Source organism: Rattus norvegicus, chromosome 16 (assembly GCF_021556685.1).
Source record: "Rattus norvegicus strain SHRSP/BbbUtx chromosome 16, alternate assembly SHRSP_T2T, whole genome shotgun sequence".
Taxonomy (NCBI): domain Eukaryota; kingdom Metazoa; phylum Chordata; class Mammalia; order Rodentia; family Muridae; genus Rattus; species Rattus norvegicus.
In genome coordinates, this window is record NC_141549.1 from 79,303,749 (window position 1) to 79,322,441 (window position 18,693).

An 18,693-nucleotide genomic window follows, 5' to 3' on the forward strand; every position below is an offset into this window, starting at 1 on the left:
TCTGTGTGTGTGTGTGTGTGTGTGTGTGTGTGTGTGTGTGTGTGTGTGTGTGTGTGTGTGTGTATGTGAGCTCTGCAGGTATGCTCATTTTATGATACAGATATGCAAATCCAAGGACAGCTTTCTTATCGCATGGGTTCCGGTAAAACTCAGGTCATCCAGCATGGTATCAAGTATCTGAGCCATCTCAAAGGTTCACAACTTTCTTTTTCTTTTATGCCACTTACTTAACCTATCAAACCATGAAAATACCTTTAGCATTTCTGTTATATCCACATATAGATTTTGCTTTTTAACAATACACATAGACTTTTAGTTAAATGATACTGGAGCATCCTTAACATATTTGTATATTAAGAAATGGCCCACTTTTTAAAAATAATCTTTTATAATTTTATTTTTATTACATGTATTTATTTTATGTGTACGGTACCCACAGAGGTAAGAGGAGGCCATTGACTCCCTGAAACTGGAGCTGCAGATGCTCCGTGTGGGTGCTGGGAACTGAACCTGGGGACTCTGTAAGAACAATATGTGCCTTTAACACTGGGCATGGCTCCAGCCACTGCCCCACTGCTTAATAAATCTAAAACAAGACTTTATATGGGAGAGGGTATGGCTCAGTCGGTAGTATATTTCCTAGTATGTATAGAGCTCTGGGCTGAAGCCAGTACAGCATAAAGCAGGGCTATGGTGCTAGGGCGTCTTTAACCTTGAACTCGGGAGTCAAAACCTGTGCCCCAAGCCAAGTCTGGCCACTTAAACCAATTAAAAGAGCCAAATTTTGCCTCTACAAACATTTCAGGTTAAAAATTTGGAAATGAGTAGGTGGCCCCATCCCCCAACTTGGGGCCTTGCCTCACTCTGGATATGGTCTCCACAGGCTCTCCCTCCCCTTTGTTGGGCATTTCAGCTAATCTCGCCCCAGTTGGGTCCAGGGAATCTCTTGCTTTTCTGGCATCTGGGACTTTCTGGTGGCCATATCCCCCATTGCTTGCTACACACCTCTGTTCAATTCCTGACCCTCTGTATATCATACCCATCTCCTCCCATACCTGATCCTGCCCTCTCCTTCCCCCCCCCCCTTCTCTCTTCCTCCCAAATCCTTTTCACCCTCTATCTCCTGTGAGTATTTTGTTCTCCCTTCTAAGGAGGACTGAAGCATCCATACTTTGGTCCTCCTTCTTATTGAGCTTCATGTGGTCTGTGAATTGAATTGTGAGTGTTCCAAGCTTCTGGGCAAATATCTACTTATCAGTGAGTACATACCATGTGTGCTCTTTTGTGACTGGGTTACCTCACTCACAATGATATTTTCTAGTTCCCATTTGCCTGTGGATTTCATGAAGTCATTGTTTTTAATAGCTGAGTAGTACTCCACTGTGTGAAGGTACCACATTTTCTGTATCCATTCCTCTGTTGAAGGACATCTGGCTTCTTTCCAGCTTCTGGCTATCACAAATAAGGTTGCTATGAACATAGAGGAGCACGTGTCCTTGTTATATGTTGGAGCATCTTTTGGGTGTATGCTCAGGAGTGGTATAGCTGGGTCCTCAGGGAGTACTATGTCCAATTTTCTGAGGAACCTCCAGACTAATTTCCACAGTGGTTGTGCCAGCTTGTAATCCCACCAACAATGGAGGAGTGTTCCTCTTTCTCCACATCCTCAACAACATCGGTTATCACCTGAGTTTTTGATCTTTGCTATTCTGATTGGTGTGAGGTAGAATCTCAGAATTGTTTTGACTTGCATTTCCCTGATGACTAAGGATGTTGAATATTTCTTTAGGTGCCTCTCCACCATTCAAAATTCCTCAGCTGAGAATTCTTTGTTTAGCTCTGTACCCCATTTTTAATAGGGTTATTTGATTCTCTGGAGTCTAACTTCTTGAGTCTTTTGTATATTAGCCCTCTATCAGATGTAGGATTGATAAACATCTTTTCCCAATCTGTTGGTTGCCGTTTTGTCCTATTGACAGTGCCCTTTGCCTTATAAAAGCTTTTGCTCCTGTCTAAAGGAAATACAGGGACAAAGTGTGGAGCAGAGACTGAAGGAAAGGCCATCCAGAGACACTCCCTACCTAGGGATCCATCCCATATACAGACACAAAACCCAGACACTATTGCTGATGCCAAGAAGTGCACGCTGACAGGAACCTGACATAGCTGTCTCCTGAGAGGCTCTGCCAGAGCCTGACAAACACAGATGCAGATGCTCACAGCCAACCATTGGAGCACGGGGACCCTAATGGAGGAGTTAGGAAAAGGACTGAAGGAGCTGAAGGAGTTTCTTTTCTTGGCATCTGGGACTGGGGTAATGGAATAGGGGGTTTGTGGAGGGGAAACCAGGAAAGAGGGTAACATTTGAAATGTAAATAAATAAAATATCCAATAAAAAACAAAAAGAGGGGGAAAAGAAACCATTGTTAAGTGTGGCTATGTCAGTAGATGGCAGAGAGGAGAGGCCATGGTCTGTGCTCAGTGTTCTGACCTGTGAACATCTGAATGATTAGTAGCCTAACATTCCCTAAGAAAAGCCAAGTCTGACATGCCCACCAATCAGGGACTATGGGCCCCAGGTGGGGTGAAGACCCTTGCAAGGATGACAAGCCTGAGGAAGCCCATGGCCTGCACCATGCCCGAGCTGAGTCCTGCCCAGTGTCACAATGCACCAGCGGGACATAGCACTCCTGAGATGGCCCCAGACACTCAGAGACCCTGGATGCCACTGGGGCAAGTAAGTTGTGGAGAAATGGAAGAGAAAGGGAAACAGAAAGAAGGGTGTGGGCACAATGATGAGAGAGAGGCAGAACTGGAGACTCAAGGGTAGTGAGGAGTGGCCTGAAGTGAGTAGCCAGTGATGCCACCTGGGGCCATGGTGGGGTCCTAGTCTGTGCTGCCACTGGCCCAGCAGCTGCCAGAGTCTATTACCATCAAAAACCAGGTACCTATCCTGGGTCTGGGAAGCTGCCCTGGAGTATATTCGGTCTGAGGGCTGTGCAGAACTGGCCCCTCATTTTGTAGGAGTTGTAGGTGAACTGGCCCCACCACTGTCTTCCACGTGGTGGCATGGACGAAGGAGGAAATACCCTCCTTCTTCCCAATTTGTCCCTTGACACCTGAGACAGGTGTGAAACCTGGCCCTGGGTTAACTGTAGCACTTAGCAGACTGGGCCCTGCATCTCGCCTGGGCAGCATAGTAGAGCTGACCCTGCTGTGTGGGGGGTGTGAAGGAGAGCCCCAAGGGCATAAATTTGGAAGAGCTGGCCCTGTTACCTGTCGGCAGTGTGGTGACACAGGCGAGGAAAAGATGCCCTTTGCCAAATACGGCAGGCAAGAGAGCTGGTCCCAAGGTCATCAGAGTGGGAAAGCTGGCCCTGCCCCTCACCAACTGCAGCACTCAGGAGAGAAGGCCCTGCAACTCCCCTAGGGGACACAGCCCTGGATGTAGGGGTTTTGGATGAGCTGGTCCTAAGGACATGGGCATGGGGGAGCCAGCCCGGGCTCTTGTGTGCTGTGTGGTGGTATCAGTGAGAGAGACACCCCCCCCCCCCCCCCCGTTTTGCCCTTACCCTGGTGGTGGGCAGGAAAGCTGGCCAACAGGGTCAATGAGAGCAGGAGCCCTGCCCCTCATCTGGGCAGCACAGAAGACCCGGCCCTGGATGTGGGGGCTGCAGGTGAGCCTGCCCCAAGGACATGAGCATGGGAGAGCATGTTCTGCCTCCTGTCTCCTGGGCAGTGGTGTGGACAAGGAAGAAATGTCCTCCCCTCCCATGTCCCTTGCCATCTATGGCAGGTGGGAGAGTCAGCCCTGGGGTCATGAAAGTGGGAAAACTGGCCATGACTCTCACTGGCTGCAACACTCGAGAGCTGTCCCTCGTGCTGTGAGAGTTGCTGGTGGTGCTGGTAAGCTAGCCTTGAGGGCATGGGAGTGGAAGGGCTGGTGGGCTGATCATCCAGGTCTTTGAATTGGCCCACCCCAACATCTACCTCATCAATGAGTGCATGAAGGGACTGGTCCTATTGATCCAAAACTACAGATTTCCATGAGGCAGGGCAACAACAGGATGTCTGAGAGGAGTCCCAGCGAGGGTCCAGTGCTGACAGGGTAGCAGAGGCCAGAGGCCTCAGACCAGACCAAGTCCTTGCAATGAACATTTGCAAACAAAGAAGTACAGAAATGGACTGTCCTGTGGAATCGCTGGGACACGCTGCGACATGCTACAGCTTCCACAGTGAGGAAGTGGCAAGGGTAGAGGGTGGGTATGAGGGGACGGGAAGATGAGTGGGGTTGGGGTACATGATATGAAATTCAAAGAACCAATAAACAAAACAAAATGAAAGGGAGACAGGGAGACAAATTAACAGTGGGAAGCATACCCACATACCCATCCCTTCTGCATACAAATAATTAAATAGTAATAAAGATTTTTAAATTTTATTTATTTGTTTGTTTATTTATTTATTTTTTAGTACCACCCTGCTGGTGCTAAGTGAACTGGAGACTTTCCCAGTGAGGACAGGACCACACACATCTGAGGTCAGAAATAGGATACATACTGACAGTTCAGCTGTGTTTTCCCAAATAGAAACTCTCCATTCTTCAGTGTCTTACCCAATTCCATCTCACCCTGACTTCCAGACCCAGACACACTCAAGTTCTTTATTTCTCCTCCATCTGCTTACCAAGGCTCACTGCTAGTATGTACTTTAATTAAGCCCCAGGCAGATGGCGCCTATATCTTAATTACCCATCTCTCCCTGAATTTGTCTTCCCACTCAGATGCCTGTCACCTGCACTGAGCATTGTCTAAGGAAGTACCAGAAACTGGATTTGGCCCAGCTCAGTAGAAGGTCCTGACTCTGACGTGTATCATTCCAGCTACCATCCACCCCCACGTCTCTAAAGCCTACCCCATCCCAGCCAATGGCCACACCATCTTTTTGGTTCTGAGTTCAGTTCCCAGCCTAGTTCAGGTAATGAACAGCAGCCTTCCTCAGCAAGCCCATGTATACAGAAAATTATACACATACATACACACACGACTTTAAAATCCTGAACTAGTCAGACATCACTACACTGCTACCATTCTGGTCTGGTCTGAACGCCCATCAGCTCCCCATCACTGTTGGTTTCCACCCTAACCAGTTTCCAGCACAATTCTGTTGTGGTAAATATCAATATCAGTTTGGGGTTTCTACTCCACCTCTGATCATTTAGTTCCCAGATAAAAGACATAACACTTTTTATATTTATAATAAGCCTGAACAGCATTAGAGCTGGGCAGATATCTACTCTCTAAGCCATTAGTATCTACTTGCCTACCAGTAATCCCAAGTTATAACTTGGCATGTTCTGCCTAGGCTGCTCTCACTCTGACTGGCTAGCCCACGTGGGCAGTTCTCATCTCATGGTGCCTTCCTCTCTCTTCTCACTGCTCCTCAGGCATCTTCCTAGTGATCCTGCCTCAGACCCCAAGTCAGGGAACCGAAGCTGCGCCTACCTCTCCTATGCTCAGCTATATAGGCATCTTTATTCAACCTATAGTTTTAAATTAAGGAGCACGGTTTGCACAAAAGCTGGTGAACATGACGAGACATTTGTAGGCCTAGTTCTTTAGTACAGAATTTAGCATTACAATAGCAACAGGCCAAACCTTACCACAAGTCTACTTCACCCCCACAGGAGTCTCCACAGTGTTTCCTGACCTATTGACCTTAATTCCTACCCAAGTTTCCCTTTGATGGAGGGATTGTGTCTTCCAAATCTACAAACTGATATTCCTAACTACCAAAGCCTCAAAGTGACTGCATTTGGAGACAGGATATTTGTGGACTGTTGTCTATATGCAGGTGAGGGAAGGCACAAGATAAGGCCCTGTGATGGGGCAGTGAAAAAGTAAGGCAGGTGCAGAGTTTTGGAGAGAGGAGAAGGAAGGACAACGAAGATCGAGGAGGAGAAGGAAGGATGACCCACCCTGTGTGGTTTTAAATGGCCACAGGTAGATATGAATATCATATAAGGGATGGATTTTTATAGGACAATTTGTCTTATCTAGGTAGGCAGTTTATATCAATATTAATTGCCTCTGAGTTTATTGTGTGGGCGTTTTGTGAAGTGAGAATTTACTGATATAAATCTGATTGATAAATTACAAGTTTCTAGAGTTTTGATTTTAACAGGCTACTGGGAGTTGTGACTATAACCACAGGGGACAGATGCTGGGACTGTGAGCAGAGTCAGCAGCAAGAGAGCCCTGAGACAGCCGGGGCTAGTCCTGGAGGTGGAGAGATTGCTTCAGGGCCAGGGAGTAGCGGGTGGCAGCGTGGGATGGAAAATGGAACCAAAGAAACATGGGTGAGGGATGACTTGAGAACTCTGGGCCAGAGAGCTGGCCAGGATGGGAACACCCCACTGGTCCATGTGGCCTGCTGGGGCCAGCGCTAACGTGGCATGGTGTCCCGCCATCTTCTTTAATGTTTACTACAACAGGTATTAAAGAAGTAACATGACCTTTTAAGTGTTAATTAGGACAAAGACACAAACAGAGGGAACGTCATGGGAACACGGGAAGAAGATGGCCACGCTCAGGCCAACGATGTCTCAAGAGAAACAACCCACAGCCACCCGAGACATTCACTTCCCACCGCTGTGAGAAAACGAGTTCCTGCACAGCAAGTGTGCGGCACGTTGTCAACGGTCACGGGCTCCAAGGCGACTACTTACTTTTCAACCCAGAGGACGGAAACCAGCTTTGCCCTGATCTTCTGGGCTTTGTCCCACGTGCTCTGATACCCATCTTTGAAGATCACATGGGTCACTTGCTTGTTCAACGTTTTTGACACCTGTGGACAAAACGAAAATAACAAAATATTCATTGCTGTTTACCCATAATTTCTTAAATAAAGTGATCAACCCAGAAATGTTCCTGTCCAAAGGAAAGAGAGGGAGAAAAAATGGAGCAGAGACTGAAGGAAGGGCCATCGGGGGACCACTCCACCTGGGGATCCATCCTGTCTGCAGACACCAAACTCAGACACTTGCCACGAGGCGCTTGCTGACAGGAACCTGGTGTGGCTGTTCCCTGGGAGGTCGGCCAGCTCCTGACCAATGCAGATGCCACACTTGCAGCCAACCATCAGCCGGAGCTTGGGGACCCTGGTGGGGGACCCGGTGGAAGGAGCGAAGGGGGACTGTAACCCCAGAGGAAGAACAATGTCAGCTGGCTGGACCACCCAGTGCTCCCAGGGACTGGATCGCCAACCAAGGAGTGTACAGGGAGGGATCTAGATACATATGTATCAGAGGATGGCCTTGTCTGAATCATTGGGAGAGGAGGCCCTTGGTCCTGTGGATGTTTGATGCCCCAGCATAGGGGGATGCTGGAGCAGTGGGGCAGGAGTGGATGGGTAGGTGGGGGAGCACCCTCATAGAGGCAAAGGGAAGCAGGGGAAGGGGGGAGAGCGGATGGCATGGGGGGTTGTAGAGGGGTAACTGGGAAGGGGGATATCATTGAGATGTAAATGATAGGAATGATTAATTAAAAAAAAAAAGACCACTCAAAATCTGTCAAAATGAAATGATCAAAAAACCCTTATCCCAGAATTTCACTTCTGAATACATCAGAAAAATACTGTAGTGAATATGGAAAGATGCTTGAAAAAACACACCTGCTTTTGCATAGCATGGTGCTACACAACGTTAATCCCAGCACCCAGTCTTCAAGAAGCAGAAGCAGGAGGATCTCTATGAGTTTGAGAGGTCAGTCTAGTCTACATGGAGAGTGCCAGGATAGCCAGAACTACATAGTGAGACCCTATTTCAACCTTGCCCTACCAAAACACACCTGTTGCAGGTAGAATGAGGGTTAGCATTCATGTGACCTTTACCCCTCCATAAAGCTTCCGCTCCAGTCACCTTTGCTCCCCACAATAAAGCTTCCCAGCACAGAACAGAGTGGGAATCCTTCGAGTACAAAGAGAAAGGGGAGAGCCAACCAGAAGGAGCCCCTGAGGACAACGGGCAGGAAAAGAAGAATGGAGCTACCACCTATTTACAGACAAAACACTCATAAAATAAAAATAAGTAAAATCTTTCCTTGTAAACTTGCCATGTTGGGTTGTGGGCATAGCTCAGTTGGAAGACTGTGCCTGGCACACACAAAGCACTGGGCTGTGTTCTCAGCACAATAAAAACCAGGTACTCGTGTAATCACTGTAACCATAGTGCTTTGGTGGGAACAGGAGGACCATACATCCAAGGCTACCTTCCTGTACACAGCCAGCTCTAGACCAGCTTCAGGACATGAGACCCTGTCTCAATAGATAAATAAATAAATACCCTTCTACATTAAAGAATATATTTCAGAGGAAAAAAACATAAAAGAGAATACACTGCTAATTAAAGTTAAAAACAGTATTTTGAGATGTCTACGTATTTATGTGACATGGTGGTTTGAACAGGTTTGGCCCTCACAGACTCCTGTATTTGAATGCCTGGGTGATAGGGAGTGGCTATCAGGAGGTGTGGTCTCAGTGGAGGAGGTGCAGCCTCCTTGGAGGAAGTGTGTCGCTGTGAAGGCAGGTCTTTGAGGTCTTGTATAGATGCTCAAATTTGGGCAGTATGATCCAGAGACAACTCCTAGCTGCCCGCGGATCAAGATGTAGAACTCTTGGTTCCTCCAGCACCAAGTCTGCCTGCATGATGTTTCCCACCATGATGACAATGGACTGAACCTCTGAAATGGAAAGCTAGCCCCAATTAAATGCTTGTCCTTATAAGAGCTGCCTTAGTTATGATGTCCCTTCACAGCAATGAAACTTTAACTAAGACAAGTGATAAGATCAGATATTTCAAAAGGGTGAAGACCTAAAGGGTTACTACAAATCTAAGAATGTTAAAAAAAAAAAAAAAAAAAAGTCCAGGGCTGGAGAGATGGCTCAGCGGTTAGAGCACTGACTGCTCTTCCACAGGTCCTGAGTTCAATTCCCAGCAACCACAGGGTGGCTCACAACCATCTGTAATGGGATCCATTGCCCTCTCCTGGTGTGTCTGAAGACAGCTACAGTGCACTCATAAAATAAATAAACCTTTAAAAAAATTCCATAGAAATAATAGGTAGCCAAGTGGAGAAAAGAAAATCTCCAACAACAGAGCACACTGAAAGCTGTTAACGGGGAAAGACAGGACCATAAAAAGCAGAGATCATGGCCCTGGAGCCAAATTAAGGAGTTAAAACATACCAATTAAGGTGATGAGGCAGAAATTATAAAAGAAATGATCAAGAAAACTTCCTGAACTCAAAAGACATGCATTCTGGATCAAAAGATCCCTCCAGAGGTGTGAACAGAGTGCTACGCCGACACGTCCTACCTGGGTCACTGTTGCTGTGGGGAAACACCAAGACCAAAGCAACTTGGGGAGGAGAGGATTCTTGTCTTATGGTTGCTCATCACTGTATCACTGAAGAAAAGCGTCATGACAAAAAGACAAGCAGCAGGAGCCCGAGGGCAGGAGCTGATGCAGAGGACATGGAGGCGTGCTGCTTAAGGCTTGCTCAGCCTGCTTTCTTATAGAACCCAGGACCAGCAGCCCGGGTCGGCACCACCCTCAATGGGCTGAGCCATCCCCCATCAATCACTAATTAAGAAAACGCTCTTTGGGCTTGCCAAAGCCCATTTTACAGAAGTGTCTTCTAATGGAGGCTCCCTCTTCTGATGACTGTAGCATGTGTCAAGGCAACATAAAGCTAGCCAGCACATAGGCCACCGTGGAATTAAGAGAATATCAGGAAGAAATGTCGAAAGGGTGAAGATGAGGAGAAGATGGAGATGAGACAAACTTCGGGCAAGGAGAAACACCTAGATCAGACACCACCAAAGCAATCTCAGGTCAGAAAATAACTTAGAAGCTGGGCATGGTGGCACAAGTCTGTGATCCCAGCGCTCCAGATTGAGGTTCGAGAATTATCACAACGAGGTTGAGGAGAGCTACAGAGTGAGACTTTGTGTCAAAAAGCTAATGAAGACATTCCTTCAAGGAAAGGAAAGAGTACCACCAGCTAAAATATTAACCAAGTACGTTCACATAGCCATGTCAAAAATATGCTTTGTGGGACCGTGGGGACGGCTCGGTAAGCGAGGTGAGCTTTTGTAAGCATCAATGTGCTCAATTTGATTTTCCAAACCTGTGTAAAGTCAGGAATGGTAGTGTGTGCTTATAATCCCAGCAGTGGGGAGACTTCAATCTGCGGTCTCAAACATACTAGGCAGATGGATGTTCTACTACTGAATTGTATACCTACAACTCTAACCTTTTATTTACTTTTTTAAATTGTGATACAGGATCTCTATAAGGTACCTTTCAACTTGATAATCTGACTAGTTCTTCCAAGTAGCTGTCCTGTACCGCTGGGTCAGGCCTCTCGTGTGTGTGTGTGTGTGTGTGTGTGTGTGTGTGTGTGTGTGACAGAGAGAGAGAGAGAGTGTGTGAGAGAGTATGTGTGTGTGTATGTGAGAGAGAGAGAGAGAGAGAGTGTGTGTGTGTGTGTGTGTGTGTGACAGAGAGAGAGAGAGAGTGTGTGAGAGAGAGAGTATGTGTGTGTGTATGTGAGAGAGAGAGAGAGAGAGAGAGTGTGTGTGTGTGTGTGTGTGTTTGTGTGCACATGTGTGCACATATAGGGTTTTCCACTATCTGTAGATTCAGGGATTTATTAGAGATCTTAGAATTTATCCTCCCTGGAAAGTACTGTACACTGGAAATATGAAAGCAAATACAAAAAGATTAAAAGCAAAGCCTCCGGGGTCTGGTGATAAGACTCAGTGGGTAAAGGAAAGCATTCGCACCATGAAATGAAGCCTGATGAGCTAAGCGTGTTCCCCAGGCCCAGCACAGTAAGAGATGTCCTCGGGCTGTCATCTGACCTCTTACACTCATGCCATAGGGCTCTGGCTCTCCACCCATGGTTTTAAAACTGCCTTTCAAAAACAGAAAAGAGTTCGGGAACCTAGTTCACTGATGGTGTGCTTGCGTACATGTGCGTGAGGCCAGGAATTGTATCTCAGCACGAAAGGGGTACAAAGCAAATGACAACTGGCCTGTCTCGGGTTTCACTGCAGAGTTCAGAGCCCGAAGGACAGCAGTTTCAGACAGGCACAGGTGTTACTTCCACAGACTGCTTTTCAAGACATCAGAAAGAGCCCAGCTGAGCAGCCGGCCATTCTCCCCAAGGCTCTCATCAAAGTTACCAGACGATAAGTACACCTGGGAATGTCTTTGAAGGAGGCTGCCGGACACTTAGTACAGCCTTAAAGAAGGATGAGATAAGATCCCACACTTCGGACTGAGCTGCCACGAACTGCACCTACACAGAGACGTGACGTTTATACCGGGCCCTCCTAAAATGGAACTCCACTTGGTGTGCCACGTGCCAGGATAACAAGACACGCTGTACCCCTTCAATAAAAAAGCAGGGGTGACCTTCTATACAGAAAGTGCTATTCAGTTAGTCTATAGAAATGGCATTTTCTTCTGGATGGCTACCAGCTACATCTCAGGATGCAAAGAGCAGCAATTCTCAGTCAGGCCCAAGAGCCTCCCTGGCCCCCACCCAGAGTTGTTAAACTATAGCCCTGTGAGTATTAAACACAATTTCAATTTACGGAATTGTTTTCCGTTCTTACAGTGAGTATACGGGTTCTGACTCTACTGTGGGTGGCAGGGCACCTGTGCAGATTCCTCTGCTCTCAGCCTTTGACCCGACTTCGCAGGGTCAGGGCGGGGGGCTAAATAAAGCCAGCACTGCTCTAACATCGCCTTCCTGCACCCTAATCCTCACCCTGACGTGAGCTATCCAGTCACTCATTTGTCCACTCAGCCTGTCAGGGAGTGGCTCCTGAATGCCACAAGCACGCTCTGTTCAAGCGTCGGTGATCACTGTCTCCATTTCTTCCTAAGCCAGGAGTCTAGACTCACCCTGAAGCCCTCGACCTCTATAAAGGGAAAGTGAACTAACGACATGGTTGTCAAGCCTCGAGCACATCTTACCTTAAGGCTCTGTTGCTCCGAATCCCAGCCTTTGGAATTCTTCCATACTGGGTTTCGATAATTCTCCTGACAATCTTTTTCCCTCTCTTGTTTCCAGGTTGGTGGTCAGGCCATCACTGGTCCTTAAACACTCAAAAAGGCACCCTCCGCTTTCAGCACTCCTCACACTAGCCAGGATCCTCTCCTGACCCCCCACATCAACAATCTACAGCTCTGATGGCCTCAAGTTCCAGACATGAGTAATCAAATACCTATGAGATGTTTCCAAAATGCCTAAGGTCACAACCTTCCCTTGGAACCCGCTCATTCTCCCACATCTTTACTCATTTGACTCCAAGTACCAGCCTCACTGAACCAAGGCCAGACTCATGTTTCCTACTAGACTCCTCCTCACACAGTGCCTGCAAGACCATGTGCTCCATAAGCAGTACTGCCCGACTTGAGGTTATCAGTCATTTTGATACTAATTTTCTTACCGTTGCCCCCATATCCTCAAGTTGCTTTGTAAACGTCTTTGAGTAATTCTCTGTCCCTTTGGAAGACCATACTTCAACATAGGCCACAACATCTGAAAAATAAGCAGGAGGTTAGCAGGAACCTGGTAATTGCACTGCACACCCCCTCCCGCAACAGGTTTTTCTCTTGTTCTATGTTAGGAAAAAAAAAATGAAAATTTCCTATTATGAATCTATTGAAAACACCATCACTGCTATTTTGGTAGCACTTTACATCTTCCTAATCCAGGCTTAATTATCCTGGATTATGCTTTCTAGAAAGAAACAGACAGTGATTATTCTAGGCTTTCCGGGACTGGAATAATTATATTTATTATAATTATTGTAATTATCTTCCAATAATACAATTTTATGGCCACAGCATAGACAGTAGGTAACAAGCTAATATAGTTCGGTTCTAATACATTATTTATATGAAGTTGGGCATCCTAGCACATAGGGATTATAAAGTGGAGACAAGAGGATCAAGAATTCTAAGCCAAAGCCTTGGTGGCCTCCTGCTGCTGCTGCTGCTGCTGGTTGGTGCTGGGAGTGGTGTACGCCATTAATTCCAGCATCTGGGAGGCAGAAGCAGGCAGATGTCTGAGGCTAGCCTAGTCCACAGACTGAGACAGAGTTTCCAGGCCCAGGAAAAGCTAGGGCCACACAGAGAAACTTTGTTACACAAGCAACCCCTCCCCACAGACCCCCAAACCAAACCAAACCAACAAAAAGAGCGCTAAGCCGGCCTCAGCTACATAGCAAGTTGAAGGCCAGCTTGCCTTTAAAATAAATAATTTACTTTTACTTTATTTTATATATTTGTTTTATATAAATATAAATGTGTACACACACACACACTTGGAGTCTCCTCACCTAGGGTCCCATGTTCTGGGCACGTGTCAGCTCTCCTCAGGTCGGGCCCTCAAGAGGCCATCAGATTATTACGAAACTATTATTTTTCCTAATCCCACAACTGCCCAGGTCATAGAGGCGAGAGACTCTCAGGAAGCTAAGATAGGACCTGATCCTCCTGCTAGCTCTCCAGGGCTCAGCAGGCACCGGGGTGGGGTGGGATGTTGGGGAACACATAGGTGCGGTGGCAGGCACTCCGGGGGCGGTGAAGGTCACATGGTGAATGCGTGGGGAGTGTCCACACAGGTGGTCGGGATCCCGAGTGAGGGCACCTAGGATGTGAGAGGTCCTCGGGTGTAAGGAGACAAGATGTGATTGGACCTGGGGTGTGAGCCGATCCCGATGGCCCTGGACAGGCACCCCGGCACCGGGCACTAGTCCACAGCCCTCCTCCTAACTAGGCGTGTCTCCTCACCTTTCAGAAAGGCGCCCCCAGCGCCTCCCGAGGCCTCCATGACCAGAGCAGATGCCGCGGGAACGAGCGTGCGCTGGCAGGAAGGCAGAACGGTGCGCATGCGCAGGCCGTGCCTCGGGTTCGGCGTAGCGGGCTGAGGCTGTGTGCAAGGGCTTCGGTGTCCTTTTTCCTCTCCGAGAGCTCCAGGCTCCGTGACACACAACAGCAAAGACGTGAGTCCCTCGCGGGCGGCACGGAAGCTATCCCGGCTGGAGTCAGCCCGCCGCCCCGCGGCTTCAGGTCGCTGGTCAGCGTCGCGGTCGTCTGTCCGGGCAGGGCCCGCGTCTTTGTCACTCAGCGCCCGGTGACCCGGGAGTGGGATCCACCCGTGGGTCCTTCTGCCACAGCCCCACACCGTGGAGTGCGAGCCGGGTGTCTAGAGGCTCTGCGTGCGCTCGGGTCTTCAAACCTCCCGCCGGCGAGTCTACAAGGGGGAAGGAGTCAGACGGGCCCGCCTCCCCGCGCAAGGGCTGCCGGGAGTGGGAGGAGGCGGGAGCCATCCCGGGAGGACAGCAGCCAGGGAGATGCTGCTCTTCTGCAGATAACGGGCTTCTTTCATTGCCTTATGCAGGCTGTGCTGCCGCATCCAGCCCTGCACCATGTTTATTAAAAGATGGACCAAATGTATGTAATGTTCCTTTACCCATAGTTCAATGTCCCCTCGTTTCGTTATGAAGACCATAATTCTCTTCACACGCTTAATAAAAACACAGCACTTAAAGTCAGAGAGACTCATAACCTAGAATTTGGGAGTACGCTTTGGAATTCGAGTGGACTTTTCTTAGTTTTTGTTGATCCCTTCCCTTCTTTGCTAGACTTCGAAGGGGATTCGTCTTCACTGTCTCAATTTTTTTGCTTCTGTCAGAAAGTGGTATACACCCTTGGGGACAAGGATTGGAAATAGGAAGCTACCCTCAGAGAGTCTGCATTTAAAAAAAAAAGCCAAATTCTAAATAATTAGCTGTTATTGGGAATTCATGAATTGAGGCAACCTTCACTATACCAACAGTGTGGGGGCTTTCACTAGGCAGTGCAAAGAGAAACTCAGACAAATGGCTCCTTGTGGTGCCTAATAGCATACCAAAGTGTCTGCTGGCCTCCAGATTTACTCGGTACCTGTGTCTCCTCTTAGCTCTTCTCAACCCACACTCTACTCTAAACTTCTCCAGCTCTTGGGCTTCAGTTTTCCAAGCTTCTCATTCTTATATACCCCCCCCCCCATTTTAGCACACAGTCCTATTGAGACTCCTCTCTCTCTCTCTCTCTCTCTCTCTCTCTCTCTCTCTCTCTCTCTCTCTCTCTCTCTCTCTTCCATCTTTCTCCCCAGTGTTCACCCCTCTCGTGGCCTGATAAACTCTGTTAGCCAAGTTCGATATAGAACTTTCTCCCCCTGCTGTGGACTTTTCCAGATGCCTCAGGCTGAACTCTCCCTGCTATCTACAATAAAAAACCCTCCCCTCAGCTGTACCTTGGAGAGGTCATGCACTCACTTTCCACAGACAGTAAGGGCAGGACTTAGATTCCTAAGGAGGGAACACAGAATCAGAACCAAGGCTCAACTTTCCTTTTGGAATTCCTCATTTGGCAAACATAGGTGAACTGGAATCTCCTCTTACTGTTGGGACCTTTTAGTTTCTTCAACCTCTCACTTGGATTATCTGGCACTCAGCACGACAGACTCCATTTTGGTTTGATCAACTCTGCTGGACCTAGTACGCAAACTTAGTCCAAAACAAGGGCCTCCCGGAATCTTTGTTGAATCACTTCTAATAGGTTTTTCTCTGCTAAAAAAAATAGTTAATTTGAGCCAAATTAAGAAGTTTTTTTTAGATTTATTTATTTATTTATTTATTTATTTATTTATTATAGGTACACTGTAGCTCTCTTCAGACACACCAGAAGAGGGCATCAGATCCCATTATAGATGGTTGTGAGCCACCATGTGGGTGCTGGGATTTGAACTCAGGACCTCTGGAAGAGTAGTCGGGTGCTCTTAACTGCTGAGCCATCTCTCCAGCCCAATTAAGAAGTTTTTAAGTTCACAAGGCTCAGGACAAGACTAGAAAATGTCAGGGACAGATTATGACTGGTTAAGGTCATATTCATACACACACACACACACACACACACACACACACACACACACACGCCCTGATATGGTCACATAGGGTGGGACTTGGGTGGCTGGTGACTTCAAGTGAGGGAGGCTTGGGACAGCTGTCAGGAATGTGGGACTAGGATTTTGGCACCTTTTTCTGTTCTGAGGCTTTTCAAGTGGTCGGGTATTGCAGGAGGGAGAGAAAGGTGGAATTAACAGGACCTCATCAGAGAGGGGAGCAAGCCTGGGACTCCAACCAACCAATTTCTCTCTGTGTGCACACTGTTTCCCCAGACAACATGAACTTGACTCCCAGCACCATTTGAAAGGTTTGCCATCTCATCTACAACAACTCTTGGCAAGTCTGAGCCAACAAGAAAGAGTGCTGCCCAAGTCGGTTAGCCCCATATGGGTGAACCTCTAATCGAATTTGAAAAATGGGCGTTTAGTCAACTGAAAAAATTGCAATAGACAGAGTAGATCCAAGAAGAAAGATCAAAGGATAGGGTAGGATAAATCAAAGGAAGTGTGGCAGACATTGTGGATCTCCATGAATCGCTTATATGGGGATCTTTCTTTCCCTATTTATGTGCTTTTCCTGTAAGCCTGAACTTTGTTTAAAAGGGAAAGGTTAAGAATGATCTGTCAGAAGGAGAAATAGTAGGCTAAATAATTTTTGGCTGATATGACCCTAATCTCACTCACAGAGGCTGGAATCGGTTGGATATTCTTCCACATTTATGCACACATCAGTAGCTTGTCTTGATGCTCTGACAGAAATAGCAGACAAAAGCAACTTAAGGAAGGAAGGGTTTAATTTGGCTCACAGTTCAAGGGTACAGTCCATTTGGGCATGGAAGCGATGATGGGAAGTGTGTGAGGTAGCTGGTCACACTGTATCTCAAGAAGAAGAGAGAGAGAGAGGGGTGCTGTTCAGCTGTTTCTCCTCTCTGTCATCCTAGCCCATGGCCTGATGCTGCCCACATTTAGGGCTGATCCCCACACTTCATAATCTAGATAATTCTTCACAGAAACACCCAGAGATTTGTTTCAATAGTGGCTCTATTAACATTATAGGTCCAGAGATATTCAAAAAAGAATCAGATGGTTCAGACAATGTGTTCCTTTAGTTTCTTAGTCTGACGAGGGCTTTGGTAATAAAAGATCATAAACTGTGGCTTGTAAACAATAGAAATGTATCTCTCGGTTTCTACAGGTTGGAAGACCAAGGACAGGTCACACACACACACACACACACACACCTCCTTAAAATCACTACTTATATTTATAAGGCCTCTACTCTCAGAGCCAAATCACCTCCCAGGGACCTCTGATGCCAAGACCTGGAGGGATAGGATTTTTTTTAATGGTGTTTACTGCCCTATGCAGGCAGTGAGGGGTGGATTTTTTTAACCTTAAAGTTTACAATGTTTAAAAAAAAAGTGCTTGCTGTTTTTCTAAGAAATAAGGGGGCTGGGGTCATGGAGTGCTGGCTCATGGGTTAATCACTGAATTGGTATGTAAATAAAAGACTGGGTTTTTTATGTGCAAGAGATCCAGAGAGTGTTTGGAATTGCAAGAGAGAGCTGTTGGAGAGAGAGCTGCCTGGAAATCTGCCTTGAGCAGAACTTAGCTTGTAACCCACTGTTTGGCTTCCAGTTGTTCCTTTTTGCCACTTCCAGATGCCCCTTCCTCAGAACCTGCCTCCAAGACAAGGCTGGTTCTTAGCAGATCCAGATGTCTCACTATGTAGCTCGAGCTGGTCTGAAACTTGCTGTGTAGACCAGGCTGGCCTTCAAGTCACAGAGACCCACTTGCCTTTGCCTCCAGAGTTCCAGGGTTAAAGGCGTGCCCACGGCACACCTGGCCACCAGGGGAAGCTGGATGTGGAATTCTACACCTATTATCCCAGGGTTTGGGAGGTAGAGACAGGAGGACGAGGAGTTCAAGGTCATCTCAGACGTACACTGAGATGGGGGCAAGCCTGGGCTAGAGAAAAATCCTGCCTCATAAAGCCAAACTTAAACAAAACACATGTGCAATGTGGATATAACAAGGTAGGGAAAGTCTTAGGAAATGGGTCATTAAAAAAAATAGACGACGTGTTCAGGGTGTGCTAAATTTGCAGAACTATTGAGCAGAAAGGACAAATAGTAACCATGAACTACATGCCACTCACACCTTCACCTGGCATTAGTGTGGTACACGGCACCACTAACGAGCCTAGGGTCAACAAAGCGTTCTAAACTGCATGGCTCATATTTGATTCATATTTTCTGCTGTACATCGAGCCAGTATTGGCATAAATTCAATAAAACAACCCCCCCAGAAAGAACAAAAGTTATTGACATTAATGAATACAAGTGAATCTGACTTTGCATTAACAAGCCCTAATCTAATTCTTTTTTGCAATCGTGTTTGCAATTTTTTTTTTAAATAAAATGACTTCGTCTAAAGAAAGAATCCAGTGAAGACTAAACTGGAGCAACTCTGCTTCTTTGACACTCTCCGCAGACAAAAGATGAAAGCCATTGTTCCTTACCAACACTTACCAACACTCACCCGCAATCAAAGGGTGTACACTAGAAAGCCCTTTAAACACACTGGTGCCGAGGGAAAGCTGAAAATATTGACTTTTGTGAGGCAGACACATGGCTCAGCAGGAGGCTGGCTTTCAGAGATTTCT

General features: G+C 47.1%; 2 protein-coding genes and 1 pseudogene across 4 annotated transcripts in view; 2 read left to right on the plus strand and 1 right to left on the minus strand.

Annotated features, from left to right (window-relative positions):
- The window catches only part of Mcph1 (microcephalin 1), a 205,690-nt gene extending 191,338 nt beyond the window's left edge, over positions 1 to 14,352 (minus strand). For 2 of the 4 annotated variants that reach the window (XM_087588475.1, XM_087588473.1), the window contains exons 1-3: positions 13,417 to 13,608; positions 12,523 to 12,614; positions 6,728 to 6,846 (exon numbers count right to left, since the gene is read on the minus strand). In XM_087588475.1, the coding sequence (XP_087444601.1) occupies positions 6,728 to 6,846; positions 12,523 to 12,534 (131 nt within the window). In that variant the 5' untranslated portion in view covers positions 12,535 to 12,614; positions 13,417 to 13,608. 4 annotated transcript variants of the gene reach the window in all.
- The window catches only part of Erich1 (glutamate-rich 1), a gene marked incomplete at its 5' end in the record, with an annotated part of 52,793,804 nt that overhangs the window by 48,433,189 nt on the left and 4,341,922 nt on the right, over positions 1 to 18,693 (plus strand).
- LOC120097621 (small nucleolar RNA SNORA17) lies at positions 2,423 to 2,525 on the plus strand (annotated as a pseudogene).